We start from the raw sequence: 21,890 nt of genomic DNA, 5'->3' as shown, positions 1-21,890 counted from the left end.
TTACCCTCCGTTGAAGAATGAGACTTGACTATAAGAACCAGAGAAAAGGAGTTAGTTTAGTTTCTTCAATTTATTCTCAACTGTTTTTAGTTTATTAGTTAATGCCAATTTGTTTTCTCTATTATAGTTATTGTCATATTGAGTAGTGGGTTTGTATTAGCCATATGTTGTGGTCAAGTAAGTGCCTATATAAGACGTGCATAATATACTTTGATTTTATTTTACGTACTGCTTTGTATTAAGGTTTTTTCTCTCTCTTGTAAATGTATTTATAAGTGGTGTTATTGAATGAAAAGACTGTAAAGAGTATTGAATCCAATTATATTTTCTCTCTTGTTTTATCGTTCTTTAGTTTCATGCTTCATTACTCTAGCAGATAATAGTCTACAAATATAACAAAATCATTAAGATTTCCTATATGGTATCAAAGCCCCAAAAAGGATCTTAAGGGACCAAGAAAGAAACTAACAATTTTTTCTACAAATCTTCATTCTTAAGTTTCTTAATATAACTATGGCTTTTTCAAGTTTTAATGCTATTGCTTTACATGTGTTTATAAGAGAAAATTATGACATTTGAGCCGTGAAGATGAAGGCGTATCTTAAAATCTTCAATTTATGAGAATTTGTGGAGGTAGAAAGTGAGCCACCAGAACAAAGACCCAACCCCATAATGGCATAGATGAAGCAATATGGTGAAGAAGTAGTGAAAAGATTTAAAGCTTTCTCCATCATCCATTCGGTTATGTCAGATACTATTTTCACAAAAATACTGACTTGTTAATTCCTTAAGGATGCTTTGAATTGCTTGAAAGAGGAGTTTTATGGTACTGAGAGGACTTGTCAAATGTAAGCCTTGAATCTATACAAGGAGTTTGAGATTTTGTGGATGAAAGCTTATGAGAGTAGCAAGGAATATTAAGATAAGATCATGAAGCTATTGAACTAGCTTAGACTCCCTGGTGGGTAGTTGTTAGATTATAGGATTGTCAACAAACTTTTGGTGAGTTTATCATAAATATTTGAAGCAAAAATATCTTCACTTAAGGACTCCAAAGACTTTTCTCAACTCTTAGTGACAAAACTTGTAAATGCTTTACAAGCTCAAGAAAAAAATATGGCCTATCGCGATGATGATGTAACTGAAAATGCTCTAATAGCAAGGACAAAGGATTTTTGAATTAGTGACAGAAACCAAGAAAGAAAGAAAGAGATAACAGAGACAAAGAGTGGAGAAATGGTGATGGGAACTTAAATAAACTAGGTAACATGTTTCCCTTATATTAATACTGCAAAAAGAGTAATCATACTCCAAATTTTGTTGGTACAAGTCGAATGTGAAGTGTAGGTCTTGTAACTAGCTTGGTCATGTAGAGAAAGTTTACCAATCCAAAGGTAATCACGTTGATGAGAAGGTGATAGTAGTTGAAGAAATTGATATGATAGAGGAGCAATTGTTCAAGGCCAAGATTTCTAGTGATGAGAAGAAAAACACATGGCTGCTTGATAGTGGATGTTATAATCACATAACAAAATCGAGCCGTTGTGTGAAAGATTGGGAGTTTATCAAGTCAATTTCAAGGATGTGTGTTGAAAAATGAGACTTGACTTAAAAACTAGAGACCAGGAGTTAGTTTGGCTTTTTCAATTTATTCTCAACTGTTTTTAGCTTTTTAGTTAATGCTATTTTATTTTCTCTTTTATAGTTATTGCATGTTGATTAGTGAGTTTGTATTGGCCACATGTGGTTGAGTAGGTGGCTATGTAAGACATGCATAATGTACTATTATTTTATTTTATGTACAGTTTTGTTTTAATGTTTTTTCTCTTTTCTATAAATGTATTTATAAATAATAAGTGGTATTGTTAAATGAACAGAATAAAGAGAGACTTTGAGTCGTCTGTCGTTTTATCTTTATATGATTTTCCAGTTTCATCCTTTTCTCATTTTATTTTCTGTGGTTTTTCAATTTCATGGTTCGTCACTTTGGCAATAATAACCTGCAAACATAATAAAATCATTGAGATTTCCAACACCCTCCCATCCCCTTACTCTAAAACAAATTTTATTTGATCATTCAAACAACTGGTTTCTTTGCTCTACTTATCATCAGCGGCATTCCAAGGTATCTATCTTGTTGTAACGCCTAATGGATCCCCAACACATTTTTCAGATTTGCTGCATTAGCATTAGTAGCATTGGAGCTAAAGAAAACGGAAAATTTCAATATTAATTTTCTGCCATAAAACCTTTTCGTAGTCTTGCAAAATACCCAGAACATGATGGCATTGCTCTGTAGTAGTCCTCAAAAACAGAATACTACCATCTGCAAAGAAAAGACCGAAGCTTTGGCACTCCCTCTACAAACCGAAACACCTTGAACCAGTCCAGCAATCTCAGATTTATATATCAATGCTCCAAAACTTCTGTGCATAGAAGAAACAAATATGGGGAAAGCAGATTTCCTTGACGCAATCCTCTCTCTGGGAGAAGAATACCATAAGATTTTCCATTTACGAGCACAGAAAAGCTTCTGTGCTTATACATGTTCTCACCAAAGAAATCCATTTTGGTGGAAATCCCGAGTTTTGCATAACACACTCCATAAAGCCAACTCCACCGAGGAAACGCCTGGCTCATATCTGTTTAAAAGCCTTGAACCGTTTGTGCTTTGAAAAATGCATTACTAAAATAAACACTTGGAGTTGGCCTGGAAGAAGCTCAGGCTTGCTAAAGTAGGCCAGGCTTACAGGCCTGCACTCATGGACAGATCCTTATAGTCATAGGACAGTCCATGAAAATGATGTGAATAAACCCTGTTCACTATCCATTCTTCACTTAAAAGCTGCCCAAAGAATTACTATATCAATTTTTTGTCAATATTTAAAAGAAATGATCCTCTTCACTATTTTAAAAATAATGAATATTTCTATTATTCTAATAAATTAAGAATCTTAAAATCCATAAATGCATTCCAAATAAAAGATTAAGTAAATTTAAATAAGTTTTCAAATTATATTTTATGGCGACTTTCAAGATTAAGATTATCAATTGCAAGTTTGATAGTGACCATCTTTAATATTTTTTATACACAAAAAAAGCATTTAGTATGGTAGGGTTATCATGCCTCACCCAAATGTGGCACCCATCTCAATGAGATGAAAGCAGTTTCTTGGTATGAACAAATTGGATTTTCTTGGGATTTCAGCTTGATAACACTTGATTTTGTCAAATAGCCTTGATAATTTCACTTGCTCTAATTAGTTATTGTACAAAAGCTAAGCCTTCCGCAACTTGTAACTGACCATTGATTAATTACCCAAGAAAACAGAGACAAGAAAAGATACTAGTATGCTTGTGCTGTGGTTCAAAATAAAGGAGCAATACCAGAGGGACAAACGCTCCCTTGTTTGACTCTGCCCTCAATTTCTGGCTATTCTGACTTGGTGTCAATGGCGCTTTCCTCTCGTTTCTTTTGTGATTCTGGGCTCCAAGCAAGGTCGACGAAATGCAATTGCCAGTAAATGGGAAATCAAAAGGTGTTATTAGTAAATTATCTTGGATCTATGTACAGAGTCGTAGAGAGAGAAAAGGAGAATTTTCGCATTCTGAATATTTCAGCAAGGATGTAAACCCAATGAGAAACAGATAGCTAAAGCCAACTATCGTTTCCCACGACCCGAAAATATTTCCTTCCCATTCCTCATTCATTTTAAAGGAATAACAAAGAAATATATAGTTACTTTAAATTTTCCTTTCACATTTTCCATTTTCATCGATAACAAGAAAATGAAATTCTTTTTTATCAAATTTCCATGATCCAAACAGTATCTAACAAGGCAAGAATATGATCATCACAAAAGCTACTGCCCAGTCTTCGACAGGAACCAACAAACCACAGTCGTGATAGAAATTGTCAAGGGAAGCGAAATTTTGCATTCTGAATTATAAATTATTCAAAAGCAAATTATATATATAAATAATTTTTTTTAATAATTTAAAATTGAATCAAGTTAACAGCATCATAATCATAATCTAATAATACTGCACATTAATAAAATCTCAATGACTTAGCTTATAATTTGTGCAACTACTACTACTACTACTACTACTACTACTACTATTATTATTATTATTATTATTATTATTATTATTATTATTATTATTATTATTATTATGTTAACACCCTCTTTTAAATCAAGATAGTCTAGTAGATACTAACATCCCCAAAAGCACAAGATTCTAATTCAGTACTAAGATGGTGTGGCACATGATGTCCAGATATAGGCAACTGGTGCGTGAGGCAAGTAAGACAAGGACTGTCGCCTGTCGACCTGTGGAGGCAATTGTGCATTCTAGGAGCACATGAGACGAGGGTTATCGACACATCAAGCTGCGTGGCGTGCGAGCAACGTCCAATGAGGCTTCGATGAATGTCGACCGACATATTAGGAAGACATAGGGCAGTTGATGACGACGATGTTGTGATTTAATGACCAGAAAGTGACGTGGATTCCACACAATCTGAAACGGTGCAAGGGCAAGTATGGTGGTGTTTAGTAGTTTCACGTAGCGAGATTACACTGAATTGCCCATGTGGTGATGGGTAACGACGTGAAGTGGTTGTGGGGTTGGTTGGTGTTTTTTTTTTTTTTGTATTTTAGAGATAGATAAAAAATAGATAATATGACTTAAATACTATGTTAGAAGAAAAAAAATTTATATTTTGATTGTAAATTCTAGGAAGGTTACTGAGGATAATTATATATATATATATATATAAATATATATATTATATATATATATCACACATATATATATATAAGAGATTATCAATAATTTTTTTAAAAAAATCAAGTTGATAATATCGCAATCGTAATTTAATAAAATTTTATTGATTTAGTTTATAATTAATACAATTGTTATTATTATATTAACAAGAACAAAATCAACACAACTTTTTGAAAAATAAACAGTAGTGCCGCAATTTACCTATCAATCTTGCAAATACATGGCTAAAGTTAATGGACTTAACAAATTTTGTTGATAATTTTCTTGAATTTCTTGGACTTTAAAAGCTTTAATCCCGAATTCAGAAAATTAAAAGATTATGATCATGTTCTGAAATGTACATTGATGTAGAATTCAAATCCTAGACTAAGCATTTCAATCTTTGAGTAAAAAACATGGGTTTGCATTGTTAACGCTATTTGTGTTTGTTGCACTTTGAAGGGTCCCGATTCGGCATGTCCTTATCCGAATTTGGTCCCGTCTCATTATGCTCTCGACGTAGAAGCCATTTTGTCAACCGTTGATATAGTACACAATTTAATGCAAAATTAGGGATTACTTATTATTGTTACACTATGTCCACTCAAGCCTAACCCAAGTGGGTTGGATGAAGTACAAAATTAAATTTAAACACAATCTTAAATTCGAGTACGAATTGTCTCCACTTTCATTATACAATAATAAAAAATTATTGTTCTTGATTTATTAAGCATGATCCAACTATAAGTATATTCACCCAACAGTCTTATAGGAATAACCAATAGTATAGTAAGTATAGTTATCAATATCATACAATACGTGATATATATTGTATGATACGATACGATATTAATAAAAAAAAAAGTATTGATAATTATATTATATTTAATCAAATATAAAAAGTGTATCGTAATACTTTTTTTATAAGTTTAATTTTAATTAATTATTAAAAAATTATTTTTATTTTATATTTTTTGAGTTGAAATATAAAAGACTAATTTTATTAGATTAAGTGGTTTTGATTTTAAATAAAAAAAGTACTTAAACATCGAATTTTGCTTTTGATTTCAACATGATAAGTGTTTTTTAATTTTTAATGGATAAACTAATATAAAAAATGTATTTTTTTAAAATTATATAAAATTAAGAAATATATTGAGAATTTCAATTAAAAAATAATCTTCTTTTCAATTTATATTCTGTAATCTTCAATTTTGTTGAAAAATATAACATATTAAATTATTTTCTTTATTTTATATATACAAATATTATTTATAATTAATTTAAAATTTTTTACTATATTTTATGATAAGATACTTGATACTAAAAAATAAAATTTTGACATACGATACATGTCTCAATATAACAAGTATGATAGAAAATAATCAATTCTGCTAGCTAACTAGCTAAATTGTAAACAATCTCCCTTGATATACTTACTTATTTTCCAAACACCAGCAATTTGTCATTTGCAATTTTTTGTTGCTGTGCAAATATATAGAAAAATGGCATATGCATTAAATTACAATTTGCAATTTTGTGCAGTAGAAAATTGTTTGTTACCATTTATATAATGAAGATTGTAAGGTTTGTAATGTTGGTATTGATGCCTCAGTGTCTAAATTTTCCTCTTTAAAATCAAATAAAACGAAAGAGCTAAAAAATTTCATGCCCGCAACCAGTCGATTTTAGTTTATCTTTTATGTTTTCAGTTGATGACATTCAAATTAAAAATACTAAGGGGAGAAAAACAAAACAACTCTGCCTAAAAGTGGTTACCAGTTAGTAGCAAGATTACTTAAATGTAAACCTAAAAATTGGCCTTTCGTGCTTCCCAATCGTCACTCTGTTAGTGGGCTTAAACTGTACGTACTCATTAAAAGCGCTGACATCAAGATATTAACACTATTTAAAATTAATCTAATAATAAAAGTGAGTTATCCGTTGTCATGGTACGATATATATATATATATATCTCAAGATATGAGGGTTATACTATTCAAATTATAAACAAAAGCATAGATTATCCAGTTAAAAGAAAGGTTATTACTTATTTGCATTAATTGTCTATTTTAAATACTGTTTAGATTTTTATTTTCAAAAAAAACTTTGTTAGGATTTTAAATTTATTAATATTCATGGGTATATTAAAAGCTACCAGGAGCCACTATTTTAAAGTTTTTTCTTTGCAATTAAATTAATAAATATTATATTTATAAATCACAAACCAAGAAAACATGTGTCACTAATTAATTATTTTATAACCAAAAAATAAAAAAGAATAAGGCCACGGGAAGATGGTTTTAATGGGATATCCCACTCATCAATACTTACCGGGGTATTGTAATTAGGTTTTCAGAAAGACAAAAAATTATAAGATGGGTAGAGCTACATAAAACTACTTTTTTTTAACCTAAACTCTAATAAATCATTATATATAAAAATTAAATATTAATTAGGTCAGACTTAAAAAAATAATAATTAGGTTTACTTTAATTCTGAGCTTTTGTTTTAGAAGGTCACTAACCTTAAGGTTTGGTTATGTTTTTAATTTTATGGATCTGGTCAGATGTCATTTATAAGTTTAACTAGTGATCAGTCCATTTAAAATTTGTTTTATTATTAAGATATTAAAAATATTTTTATGCTAATATTTTAAAATTATAAGTATAGTTTATAATTAAAATTAAATAAAAATAAAATATTTATTAATATAATAATTTCCAATCAGAGATTAGAAAAGCTTAAAAAATTAATTTAAGATCTTACCAAAATCATTAACTTTTTTTTTGCTCCTTTAGTTTGACAATTTTTGAATGGTAAATATTAGTAATTTCATTAAAAATAGTGGATTCATATTATATAGTTTTGTTGGTGGAATGCAAAGATCGATGTATACTAGCTACGGTAAATTAGAAAAATATTATTAAATATTAATTTTTTTATTAAAAATGATATTAACTAACTTGAAATATATTAATACACATTGATTCAACCATCGATGATATTTTTTTTACTAAAAAAATTAGATTCAAATATCGATTGTTAAATCACATAATACATTAGGATAAGTTAATTAAGGGTTCAAATAATGTAAAAAAGAAAAATAGTGGCTCTCATATGACGCTATGCTTTTCCCCTTATTTTTCACGACCTGCAGAAGAGAAAGTGACTTTGTTTATTTATCCTCCTTCCTCATGCGACTCACCATTTACAATTACCTAAGTTAATAACAGTTTTAGTTATGCAAGGTAATTGGCATATGTCTCAATGATTAATATGTATGAATTTTTTATTGAAAAAATAAGATATTTCATAAGATTTTAATATTGCACGTTACTCAGGTACAAAAAGAAGTGAGTGCTTTAAATAAGCAAATTCATTATAAACTTGTTACAAGGAATAAAAAAGCAATGGACTTACGTGCACATGAAATCGGGTCAAACTTTAAAAAAATTTAGAGCAAATTTGAATAAGCAAAACCATATCCATTCATAGTAAATAAAAGAGACATTAATATTTAGATTATATGTTGAAATCCACTATAATCTTAGAAAAGTAAATTAGTTCATAATATCTAAATAAAATATCATCCAAAGAAAATTAGCTATTAATCTAAATTAAAGAAAATAAGAGAAATGCAAAGGTAGAGAAAGAAACTAATGATTGAAGCTTTTGATCTTGATTCTCTCTAAATTTCTCTTGTTTTGTTGCTTTGTTTTTTATTTCTTTTCTCTAGAATAGTTCCTTGTCATCGTTTCTTGAAAACCTCTTAAAAAGGCATCTTAAATAAGCTCTAAATAACCTAATTTTCAAAATCTCATCAAACTTTTTATTTTTGAAAAATTCCCTAGCGTCGCGGCCATGCCCACCTTGGTGCCATGCTCACTACTTTTGAAAGGTGCGTGTTGCCTTTATGGCACTGCAATGTTGCTCTCATTGGCGTTGCAACGCTGTGGCCTTTCTTTGAGAGTTGCAATTATGCACTCTCGGGTGGCACTATAGGAATGCACCTTCAACCAACATCATAGCCACACTTTCCTCAACACCACAACCTTGGTCTCCTCAACACCACAGCCTTGAACAACTCAAGGCCATGGCCTTCATTCCATGTGTTGCCTTGTGCAAAATTGTAGTAGTTCAACCACTTTCAACACGATTTTCACCTCGATTTGATCTAAACTAGACGAATTGGTAAACATAAAAGTTGTAACCCTATCTCTTAGATTTCCAATGGATTAAGAATCACATTAATTGGGAACTTACTTTCATTATAATACGGGATCATTTTAACACTCAGTGATGTTGAAAAATATTTTCCACAAGATGATCCAAACAATAGAAAATATTTTCGAGAGTTTATCCAAACAACAGAAAACATTAAATATTTTACACAGAAAAATTTTTCCTCCAACAAGTTGTTTTTTTGCTATCAAACGAACCCTTCTTGGCTTTATAAGCCTTTTAATCCATTCACTAATTCTTCAACTAGATATGATTTTAAATCGTTTACAAGCATGCTTTAATTAATTAATAACATGCTATCCAAATTTGAATTAAAACTTAAAAACAAATTTTAAAGAAATCCTTCAAAATTGATATGTACCAAACCAACAAATAAATCAATCCTATTTATTATCACTAAGAATTAAGTATGCAAATTACATGAAAAACATCAAACAAAGGCTTTGATACCATTACTGGGATTCGACCTCATGCTCAAACATGAAATTAATAATGAAATTAAAAACATAACACAATGGAAAAATAAAACACTCATTTAATAAAACAAATCGAATCCCATAGGATCAATATTTGTGTGTTTTCATGTAATTTTCAAATTAATTATGAATATTTATAAGTTTAAGTATTACATACCTTACTCTAGATATCGTAATCAAAAGCCAATTAAATCCAAAAGGGCTTGCAATGAAGCAAGAAACTCTACAAAGAGCATAAGACAGTATGAAATCATATAGTTGAAATCTTTACTTCTTCATTTTTAGGATTTGTCAAATCTTCAGCCACTCAAGTATTTGACCTCTAATAATAATCCACATAGTGACCAAATAAAACTTTCTCAAAGGTAAGAATTTACTTGTGCTAGCAATTTTTGTTTCTAAAACAAAAAGATAAAAAGTTCTTGTCGAATTTTATTTCTATCAGACAAAGAAAATTATTTTTTTTCTTATTTTTATGAAATAGCTAAAAAGTAGTTGAAGATGTGTTTTTTTTTCATCATAATTTTAGTTGACTAACATAACATTTTTATTTAGCCAAACTAAGTTGTAACCTATTATACAACATTTGTATTTTTATTCAATTAAGTCCTTGTGAACTTAATTAATTTTTTCACTTTAGTTTGGTTTATTTCAATTAAGTCTAACTTAATTGATTATCCTTATTTAATCTAAATTATGTCACTTAATGTGTGTGACTCATTAGGCTTATAACATGTTGATAATAAATAAAAATCATAATCAAATATCAATTTAATAATTGATTTATAATTATCGATCATGAACAACATTTAGAAATACATCATGACCACTCAAATGTTAGATAGACAATTAAAGAATTTGACAAAGCCCTTCAATGATAAGCTTCTCAATGTAATATGATCCTTTCATCAGATGTCTTGGATATGTAATAAAACATAGCTTAGTGCCTACTTATGACATATCATATTAGTTCTCATATTTCATGACTAACTTTATGAATTTAGGAAACTAACTTTAATAAAATTTATCATGCTTTGGGTAAAGACTTTATACAAGTTAATCTAGAATTAAGAATAAGTGAGATTTTATATCACTTGAGGTGATGAATCCTTTCTTGAGCACTCATCCACTTTGCTTTATGGTATACCCAACAATACCCTGTTTAGACATTTGGTTGCCTCTAAGCCTATAAAAGCGAAATCAAAGTATGTCATTCCCTATATAGGATGACCTGGTGTCTTCAGTCTGAGGACTAGTTGCACGACTATCACATAAGAACATATTCCATAGACACTAGAGTAAAATACCAAATGGAGTTCTCATAGTAAGTCATGTTTAGTGAACTGGTTCTTTAATAAGCCCGTACATGCTATCTTCAAATATCCCATATACTTTTATCTATGAGATCAATTATTTACTTTCTCAGTAAAAAGGCTTAACATTTACTAGTCTTTGAACATTGTCAATGCCCTATCTTGACAATATAATGACCATGAACAATTTTAAGAACATGGTTTTGATGCATAGTGATCTCATAATTGTAACAACTTTACAATTCTCTTACAAGGTTTTTATGTTCAATGTTCTTCATCCAATTAGTACTTAATAACTTCATATTATAGCACTAACATGATAGAACACCTTTATCACATATAGTTATATGATTAAGTATGCATTAAATGATAATGTATATTCCTTGACCATCCAATTGGCTCAAGGGCATATACAAACACCTCATTCACAAAAATTGAAACCAAAGCAGTAGAGACACATTCCCGGATCCAAGATCTCCATGTTCAGTTGAATCCCATCTTAAACATGGTCAAGTCCAAAAAATCCCAATGTACGCTATCATATGCCTTCTCGAAGTCAACTTTGAAGAGGAATCCTCCCATATTATTCCTCTTCATAATATCAACCATTTCATTTACAGTGAAAGCGTAATCTGTGATCTATTCCTCAAAAGCCTAGCAACCACCTAGTAAATGCTTCTAATAAGACTAATTGGCCGAAACTGATTCAACATTCTTGCATTGGCAACTTTCGAGATAAGATTGATGAACGAAATAATGACTCTTCTCCCAAGTTTACCATCGACAAAAAAGCTATCCATAAATGCCATCACTTCACCTTTAATATCCTCTCATTGGCTTTTTAAAAAGCTCATATTAAAGCCATCTGGCCTCAATGCTTTGTTTCCATCACATTTCAAGATTGTATTCCATACTTTTTTTTTAGTGAAACAAGCATCCAATGAATAAGCAAACTCCTTTTTAAGTTGTTTGAAGTTGCAACTCATATCTTTTACCTTGGCATCAAATCTTTTATCATAAAACTTAGTAAAATGTTTGACCACCTTTTTTTTAATCTCCACTGGGTTATTAACAACCAAATTCTACACCATTATTTCTTTAATGGCATTACACACCTTTTAGCTAAGGCAATAACATGATAGTACTTTATGTTCTGCTCACTTTTTTTTCACCCACTTAACTATAGACTTATACGTTCATGCTTTTTCGTTAATCCAATGCAACTCCCAAAGTTTAGCTATTTTCTCAATAATAGCTTGTCTTTTCGAAAACTATCCCCCTCTCTTTCTTATTCAGCACTCAGTAATTGAATTTCTTCTTCAAGGAAAAGAAGAAGATGAAATAAGAAAAGAGTGTCCGAAATAAGTTGGGACTTTTTGTCACTTTCCCTTTGTTAAGGGAAAGTTACTTTCTCTCTGTGAGTTAAAGGAATTACATTCCCTTAACTGATTTCAATGACATTACAATTGCAAACATATTCTCTTCCCTTTATTACAAACCAAAGGTTGCAAAGTCATTACACACATCCTTTCCTTTGTCTTAATGAAATTGCAGTTGGATATCCAAAAACTGCCTTCATCATATATACTAAATCAATTGCACTCTTTTATTTATATTTTTTTGAAAGCATAAGAAATCTATTTATTAATGGAAGATTAAAAGGGTTGATTGGCTAAATATGCCACGCCACCCTTGTCTGATAGGTGTTGCATGGCTATCAAGAGATATGGCTGACATAATTTGTGGAACCCTAATAAGGTGGGTTCGTTTGGCTGGCCCTCTTAAAAAAATAAAAAAATATTTATTAATGGAAGATTTATTAAAACACATCCTACAAAACAATTGTGGTATAAAATAGCATAAGAAAAGATATAAGATCTCCATTTTTATTTATCCTATGTATTAAAAACAAAAAAATAAATCAATTTGGTTGTAATGGGATCAAATAGCAATTTAACTACACTCTTAACTAGTTTTGTGAATTATCTATACTCCCAAAGTAACTATCCAATTTGTACACAAAAATTAAATTAAATAAGAAATTTTCATTTTAGGATATGTTAAAATTATATATATTTCATATTAAACTTTTTAAATTTTCTTAGTTAAACATCAACCGTAAAGATTAAAATTTTAATATTCTAAAATAAAAGTTTTCATTTAGTTGCATGTGAATACAAAACATGTAAATAAAAATGTTTGATTGCTTCATTTCAAGTTGAATTAACAATCTATTCATGCATTCTAATAACTCGAATAGCATGTATATGAGGTTGGTGTAGCTACCTAAATGAGAGTTACACCTATTTGTTTATGGATAGAGTTGGGTCAGCATTCAGATTCTAATTTTTTTTAACTTAAAAGTTATTATGAAGTTCTTATGAAAAATAATAGTTTCTAAAATTAAGCTAAAACTGTTTGGTAAGTAGTTTGGCAAAATAAATGATATAAACTCTAATTTTAGTTAAAATTACCATAAAGGGTATTCATGTCATCTTCAATTACCTAATAAATCAAAGCGGAACAAGTCTACTTTGAGCTTATATACGATAACAAGTATGCTTTGAGCTTATATACGATAACAAGTCAGCTTTAAGCTTATATAGGATTTCAAACGTTAAAATTAAAAAATCCATACAGAATCAAAAACAGCTTTTAAACTTTCTATAATAGTAATAGTAATAGATTTTTATTAATTTAGCAAGCAATCGGACCATGATACTTTAATTCTCAAGAAAGAAGAGAAAAGAGAAAACGATGTATTTGACATTAAAATCTTTTTTGGTGAAAAAAAGAGAATTTTTGAATAATATCTGAATGCGATTTTGAATTTTGAGTTTTTTTTCTCTTAATCTTTGTAAGAAGAAAAAAAATTCAGATTTTGCTATTCTATTGCTAGATCTTCTTTTTTTTTTTCTCTTTTTTTCTAGCAGTTTTTCTAGAAATAGAGGTAGAGAAGAAGAAGATCTTGATTTACGTTAAAGAAGGGTGATTTGCAGAGGAAGAGAGAGAAGAGGGAGGTCGATTGAGAGAGAAAGGTATTGCTTGAAAAGTTAACATATTGTTAAAAGAAAAGAAGAAAAAACTCCTATCTAGAGCTTTTCTGTAGCTTTTTTTTTTTAACTTTGCTCTTTAAAAAAAACTATTTATTTTTTTAGGACTTTTTAAAATCTTGTTTAGCCTGGTTTCTACTTTTAGGAGATAGATAAGTTGAAGAAAAGCCAGGCCAAACAAGCACATAGGTTGTTTTCACCTATTTTTAACAATTCTTAAATGATTAGAGTTTAAAATTTTATTCTGTTATAATATTTTTAAACATATTTTAATGTTAAAATTTAATAAAATATCACATTTATCAATAAAATAAGTTAATCTGTCCAACTAAGCTAATATTATTCAAAAAAATTTTGTCAAGAATGACTCATAATACTACAGAATAAGGTAATTCAACAGCAAATACCTCTGGTAATATCACACCCCAAACTTAAGGATTTAAGACATGACATATGCTACATACTTATGAGACAAATCCCATAAGCATGTAAGGCAATAATATCATACTTAATCAAATGTAATATCTACAAAGTCTTTACAAACTTTACATTTTACAAAACATCAAGTCTCTAAATGTCATATTAAAATACAATTCTCCGAAAGATACAAAATTTTCATTTAACATTTTTTTACAAACTAAAAACTGAATTCTCACATCAAAGCTTATAATTATCTAAGGGTAGATGTTAATCTTGCTAACCAAAACTCTCGCCAAGCAAGCCTAATTCCCAAACGTGTACAAATGTCAAAATCTATAAAAGTGTGGAGAATTAAAGGAATGAGTACATCCACTCAGCAAGTAACCAACATCTCCTCAGTTGAATTAATCATACTTCAAAATATTTAGGCCAAAATTACTAATATTCATATAGATATCAAAATATAATTTCGAGTAATCTCATTTATAATCATACTGTTCCAAAATTTCATTTCCAAATAATAAAACCAAACATAATTTTCACAAATATTTATATTTTGGTAGTCTCATGTAGCATGCTATATCCACACTTAACTCCTGTGCCATAGGTCATAATCATAATAGAAACCACAATTAACTCCAACGGCATAAGTCATAATCATATCAAAAACCATAATTAACCCTAGTGGCATGGGTCATAAGTATATCAAAAGTAGGCATTGACTGCACTAAACAAATACCACAAATATCACTATTCTATAATCGATGGTACAATTGGAAAATCAATCTTTAATCACAAAGTATATATCGACATGGCCAACAGTTAACCTTCATTGCTAGGATTATAACATAGCCATGTTAGGAGACAAAATAAAACATATTTCTCATTACCTAAATTCTCAAAAGAGTGTTATCCACTTTTACAAAACACATCTTGTGCGCATCTAAAACATAATCGTTTCAAACTAAGTATTCACAAAGATAATCATCTATGCATACATTAAACAAAATCATATTTGAATTTCAAAATCAGAAATCATGCTTTGCATAATTCATATTCTAAATCTAATATACGAAAATCATATATATACATTCTGCATGCTCAACCCAATTTTAATAAATCATAGGACAAAATATATTATACATAATATATGAAATTTAAATTTACATTAAGGCTAATTTTTAGGGTATGAAAATACTGAAGGGATATTAATCACTTACTTGATTTGCTAAAACCAAAACTAAAAGATAAAGTCAGAATCTTCTTAAAGCCTATTAATTCAAAATACTCAAAATTAGAAACCAACATTACGAATTTATCAAAATGAACTATGACTTTTTACTGGACATTCTAAAGCATTTCAGATGTAGTGCCTCTTTTTTTAATCAAAACTAATTTTGATTAAAAATAAAAATGGACTTTCTTTAATAAGTTATAAATACATAAAACATTCAAAACTTACAAACTCATAGGTTATCGTACAAAATCAATAACATACGAGGTTGGGTGAAAATACTTTAAATATAATTCAAAATTTAGTTTTTGAAGATTTCTAATAAATTTTTCCAAAATATAATTCAGAAAATAATTTATCAGATAAATATTTCTTCATACACAAATTCACTAAAATTAAATACCTTTAATTTCTTTAGTTTCTATAAAACTAGGTCAAATTTAGGTCAAGAGTAATTTTTAAAATAATTAAAAATAAATTTTCCTAAATTCTAAAATTTCATATTTTCGTAGCCATTTGGGTTACTTTTGACCCTTATGACTCTTAACTGAATTGTCTCCAGTGATGAAATCAAAACCAATTTGAAGTATTCATGTGATATTAAAACATTAGAATTTGTTTTGATGAAAAAGATTACAAAATTAACAAATTACAAAAGCCAAAAGTTTGAAAATCATCACAGATATACCTAGATTTTTAAGTTATTAGTATGAATGAACCATTTTTGAACCTTTGATTCTCTTAACACAAAAAGCCCTTAATAGAGCTATTGACACAAAACTAAATACCACAGTTCATACTACAAAATACCTCAAAGAAATGGCTCAAAACTTTACCAGAATATAGAGTTTCGATTACTCAAAGTTGGATCGTCAAAACTGTTAAAAATGAGTTTCCTAACCAAGTTCAAAAGTTCATATCTCCTTAACCACAAAGCCAAATGAGATGTTACAAAAACCATTAAAAAGATCTTTTCAAGACCTTTTTATTGGTATCCAATCATGCTACCAAAAAGTCACTAGAACAGTACTGAATTTGAATGAAAATTGCAAAAATACAAAATAATTTAAGATTTTTGTATCTAAACTAAGAAAAATACAAAATCTAATCATACTTTAATTAGCACCTCCTTGAATTCTTTCCTTTTTCTCTATCCTTCTCCACCTTCTTCTCCAAGGTTAAGTTATTTTGACTCCCTATCATTTAAACCTGATGATAAAACTGATGTTAACTTTGACCGTCTTATATTTTAAACGTGATAATGTAAATTAACCTTAATTTCCTTTTCAAACTTGATATTATAAACTGACCTTACCTTCCTCTCTTAAACATTACACATGCTTTCTTTAAACGTTGATAATGTAAACTGACACTAACAAAACTATTATATTTGCTTAAGGACTCATTTTTCTATTCTCTTTTTATTAATAAACCCAAAGGTCATATCTACAACTATAAAAAGTTTGACTTATATTATATTTATTTATTTAATAAAGACTATAACTTAGTAATTACTAATTCCTTTTAATATAACTACTTAAGTAGAATATTTTTGAAGGTATTACAAATAATACTAAAGAGAGACTCATAGTATATGTCTTTAAAAAAAAAAGCAAAAACTTTTTTTATTTATCCAAAAGCAGATATTGTACTGAAAAGAATTAAATACCGTATGGGGCTGACCTAGCGTTCCAGTGTTGCTATTAAGTAGTACGGCGTACTATTTAGGCGGCCTAACCTTTCTTAGATGCTTTTTGCTATTATCTTTCATGTTTCTTTTGATCTCTTATTATTCAAACAAAATTTTTAATTAGTAAAAAATAATATGAGAAGAAATATAAAAAAAAATACATGATTGCTTAAATTATTGAATAATTCAAAAGACCAGCTAATGAAACTTTGATCCAATTATATAATAACGGCTTAAAATAATTAGGTTGCTTTGTTGTTAGAGCATACTTGGCTGAGTTATTTGCATCAGTGGGCAGCTTGGTTGTAAGAATATTACGAAAACTAGGAACAGAAATTCAGCATTAATTCACCTGTACCATTTGAAAACGTGACCAATCCTAAGTTATAATTACCTGAACCTACATAGAATCTACGTTGTATACACATCCACCAGTCATTTTGGAATCCCTTCTCTCTTACATACTGAACATTTCTCTATAAAAGGGACAGTGTACTCCGTCATGAACCCATCTCGTATCTGGTATAAGCAGGTTCTTTTTAAGTAATCAAACACAATGACTGGTCGATCTTGTTTCTCTGCCTTCCTGTTACTTCTTATTACACTGGAATTCATCACGGTTATGGGGGTGGCTCAGTGCGGACGGATTGTGGCTAACGATGTAGACCGGATTCAATTCGCCCTGAACTTGGAGTTCATTGAAGCAGAATTTTTTCTGAATGGTGCACTAGGTATGGGGCTTGATGCTATGGCACCTTCTTTGGCTCAAGGAGGTCCTCCTCCAGTGGGTGCAAGGAGGGCCAATCTTGACGGAAGGACCCGTAGAATTATTGAGGAATTTGGTTATCAGGAAATTGGGCATCTCAGGTTCCCCTGCAAGCCTACTATGCATCTTACTTTTTGCTATTTGTGCATGGCAGTACTAATTAATTGAAAACTAATCAGTAATTAATCAATGTACTATAATTATTATTTTTGTATAAGTGTTGTAAAAAATTATTTCGCAGGGCGATCATAACAAACGTAAGAGGATTTCCACGGCCTCAACTAAATCTCAGCGTGGAGGCTTTTGCCACTATGATGAACCGAGCAATGAATACTACTTTATCTCCTCCATTCAATCCGTACGCCAACACGATCAACTTTCTGTTGGCATCATACATTATCCCTTACGTGGGACTCGTAGGTTACGTTGGCACTATTCCTAACCTTGTCAGCAGCAGCAATCGACAGGTAAAAATCTTAATTTCTTTGTTGAATCTATATAAAATCGCAAGCAATTCATATAATCCAGGAGTCCTTCCATATTAAAATGTTTTCTGTCAAAAGAAGAGTCAAAACTTTAGGCTAATTTGTGGAAAAATTTTCAAATTCTTCTGCCCTCATTCTTGTTATATGGTATATTTGCTGGTATAGCTGGCTGCTTCACTGTTGGCGGTGGAGGCTGGACAAGACGCAGTTATACGAACATTACTCTACGAAAGGGCTAATGAGACAGTCCCGCCATATAGAATGACCGTAGCAAATTTCACCAACCGTATCTCAGAACTTAGGAACCGGCTTGGCATGTGCGGGGTGAAAGACGAAGGTTTGATAGTACCGTTACAACTCGGAGCAGAGAATCGAACTACCAGTAACATCCTATCAGCGGATGTTAATTCGCTTTCGTATTCACGGACACCACTGGAAATTTTGAGGATAATATATGGAACTGGGAACGAGAGTAGGCCTGGTGGATTTTTTCCTAGTGGTGGATCTGGGAGAATTGCCAGGAGCTTGCTTCGTTGAATCTAAGAGGCTTGAAGCATTGTTGGATGGCAGCTAAGCTTTACAAGTACGATCGTGGGAGAAGATAATATATAAATAAATAATATCAGTAATTAATAATGACATATTTGTCTCTTCTTATTTGGAATAAGTTCCCAAAACTAAATGGTACTTAGTAAGTACTGATATATGTCACAAAAAAAGCAATAATAATTTAAACAATAATGGGCACTTTGAAATTTATGCAATTTTATATATTTAAATTGTGCAAATATATGTGAAAATCTCTGGTGAATTTATATCATAAAAATTACTATCAAATTGTTAATTAAGCATCTAAAATTAATCTGTGACGTGAAAGTGATATTGATTTTAAAGCTAAAATGACAACGGTCGGATGAAGTAAGATTCCGATCTTATATGACACTCTAGCTGTGGACTCCACTTATATTCTTTGAGTTGACTTATCTTTTCTTTTGCTTTCGGCTTATTTTATTTACTTCTTTTTTATAGTAACAAGCCAGGAGTTCATGTAGAGAAAAATCCAAACCAGGGAAAAAACTGATGTCACAAACACAACAGAAAAAAGGGTCCAACTCTAATGGCCCAAGGCCCAGAATATTTATATATACTAGTGTGCTGCCTTTGCCGTGTGCTTGAGATGCCAACCTTTTTTTATTTTTACAATTAAGTTGAGAATAGTTTGTATGTAAATAATATAATTTGATAATAAGTATATATAGAAATAAAAGTGTTTTATCTATTGACAAATTTAGTGTTTAGTGTATTTATGAGACATGCTCAGAAGAGGGGTAAACATGCTTGTTGTCATGGTGTTATAAAAAATTGCAGACTTAAATTCAGGGCTAGGTAGATATTGAGTGGGATGATGTCTTGATATCAATATTACCAAAAAAATCAATACACTGGCATATTCAATGTACAAATTTAGTTACTAACATGCATGCTTAGAGTATTATTCTAATGTTGATTAGATTGATAACTTCACAAAAAATTTCAAAATGTTATTGGAGGCTGCAAACAAATTCAGAGCTCTAAAATATATATATCAACATTAAAAGAAATTACTATAGGAGTTATATGGTTTTGTTAGTGTTTGTTTTTCAATGCTAGTTTATCCAAAAAATTTATAGGCAGCTTGGATAAAGAGTTGACAATATGCAATTTGTCTTTTCAATATCAACCCAAAAATATTCATACCGCATTCAATCCATCAATTTATATAAATAAAAAGATTTCTTTGAAGGTTGGGAGATTCTCAACATCCTTTATTTGTCATTATCCTGAATTAAAAGAAAATAGAAGCAGGAAATAGTAACTTTTAATTTCCATTTTAGTAAGGGCAAAAGAACAGAAAATATAAAATTACAACTCTGAAAACAGAATAGTAAAGCACCAAAAGCAATAAAACCTAAAAAGATAAAAAAAAATAAAGCTTAGCCAATAAGTATGTCATCAAACAAACAAAAGATGAAATAGAAATAAACAAAAGTACTTTTAAATTTCTACAATATAAAACAGTAACCAAAATCATCCTGAATTCTATATGTAATGAATAAGACCTTAGCTATTTACAAAATATATTACCATTAGCTTCAACAATATTATGAGCAACCTCCTTCAACTCTCAAAGTAGATAGGAGAAAGAACAAAATTTGCTTAAAGAAACCAACATAGTTTGTAAATTGAACCAAACAATAAAAAAATACTATCAAACATATCCAAGCTCAATAGCTTAATAATAAAAAAATATTTATGTAATTTGATAGTGCATTCTCTTCCAATTGTATCGTTTTAACAATAATTGTGTTATTAAGAAACAGTCCAAATTTCTCTTGGAAGATATCATTTTTTGTTGCTAAAGGAAGAAAAGGTTGACCTGTGATTCGCGAAATGTAATGAATTCAGATGCGCTATGGGTGGTATTGTAGACTTTTTGATTTAAGAATAGAAGATCTTCTTGTGAGTATGAGATTGATTTTTCATGCATTTTTGTTTGTCGGTCAATTCTTCCCTTAACAACGAAAACGGTTTTTTTTAGCCGCTAATAGACCATCAATGAATGCACAAATTGTTAATGAACTTAACAAATTGTAGAAAACATGGGTTGGTAGCGAAAATTGAGTGGAATAAAGACATGAAAAGCAGACTTGAACATCACGTTTGTATAGTATCACAAAAAGATTAAAGGAAAAACATACAACACAAAACAAATAAACTAATTGCAATAAATGTTAATAAATCAAGAAATGTCACTCTAACAGTCGGGTGCTCCCAGCTCTCGTGATGGCTGCCCAAAAGAATACGGAGATGTTGAAAGGTTGGGGAAAACAGCAACCTAGAGATAAATACGGCTAATGAATAAACGAGGCGAGAGTAACAAACATATCTGATCAATTAGTGAGGGCAAACAAAAATTAAAAACAGCAAATGTAAACTAAAGCGGATGCTGCAACGATTATAACATAACTAAATCACCATCAACGACAAGTATACTATATGCATTTATAAAAATATTACAGATAAAAGTAATATCTATTTTCAGGATGTGTGAGTCCTAAAACTCAACAATTTGACTTAAAATGAGTAGCTATCAATATTTTTTTTTTAGATGTGATTGATCGTCTAAATGAATCTACTTTTCCTAATGAGGTCTTAGGCTTAATTTAAGTTCATTAAAAAAAATAGATTCTAGTCTATGAAGTAGATTAGGTTCGGAAGTGCTTTACATGAGAGGAAGGTATTAGCACCTCATAACATCCATTTGATAAATACCTAATTAATTATGTATCCTTTAATCCTTATTAAATAATGTCTAGTTCAAAATTCAATTAATTTTCTTTACCTATTTTTTATTTTCTTATTATTTATTTTTTGTTAGTTTTTAAAAATAAATAAATA

The 21,890-nt window shown here is 29.9% G+C and overlaps 1 protein-coding gene and 1 non-coding gene across 2 annotated transcripts; both read left to right on the top strand.

Annotated features, from left to right (window-relative positions):
• The first annotated feature begins 12,460 nt into the window (after positions 1-12,460).
• On the top strand, positions 12,461-12,588 carry LOC149527377 (U11 spliceosomal RNA). The gene has a single exon (XR_016351107.1). It is a non-coding gene; the product is annotated as a U11 spliceosomal RNA (small nuclear RNA).
• Positions 12,589-17,714: 5,126 nt separating this feature from the next.
• On the top strand, positions 17,715-19,240 carry LOC110413841 (desiccation-like protein). Its single transcript, XM_021424829.2, has 3 exons — positions 17,715-18,068; positions 18,209-18,434; positions 18,618-19,240. The coding sequence occupies exons 1-3, from the start codon at positions 17,758-17,760 to the stop codon at positions 18,987-18,989; spliced, it is 909 nt and encodes a 302-aa protein (XP_021280504.1). The 5' UTR covers positions 17,715-17,757; the 3' UTR covers positions 18,990-19,240.
• The last annotated feature ends 2,650 nt before the right edge of the window (positions 19,241-21,890 follow it).

The sequence above is a fragment of the Theobroma umbraticum genome, unplaced genomic scaffold, assembly GCF_002168275.2.
Source record: "Theobroma umbraticum cultivar Fairchild unplaced genomic scaffold, ASM216827v3 scaffold_4.1, whole genome shotgun sequence".
Classification (NCBI taxonomy): domain Eukaryota; kingdom Viridiplantae; phylum Streptophyta; class Magnoliopsida; order Malvales; family Malvaceae; genus Theobroma; species Theobroma umbraticum.
The sequence above is the reverse complement of the archived record's forward strand: the minus strand, read 5'-3'. Positions and strand labels throughout refer to the sequence as shown.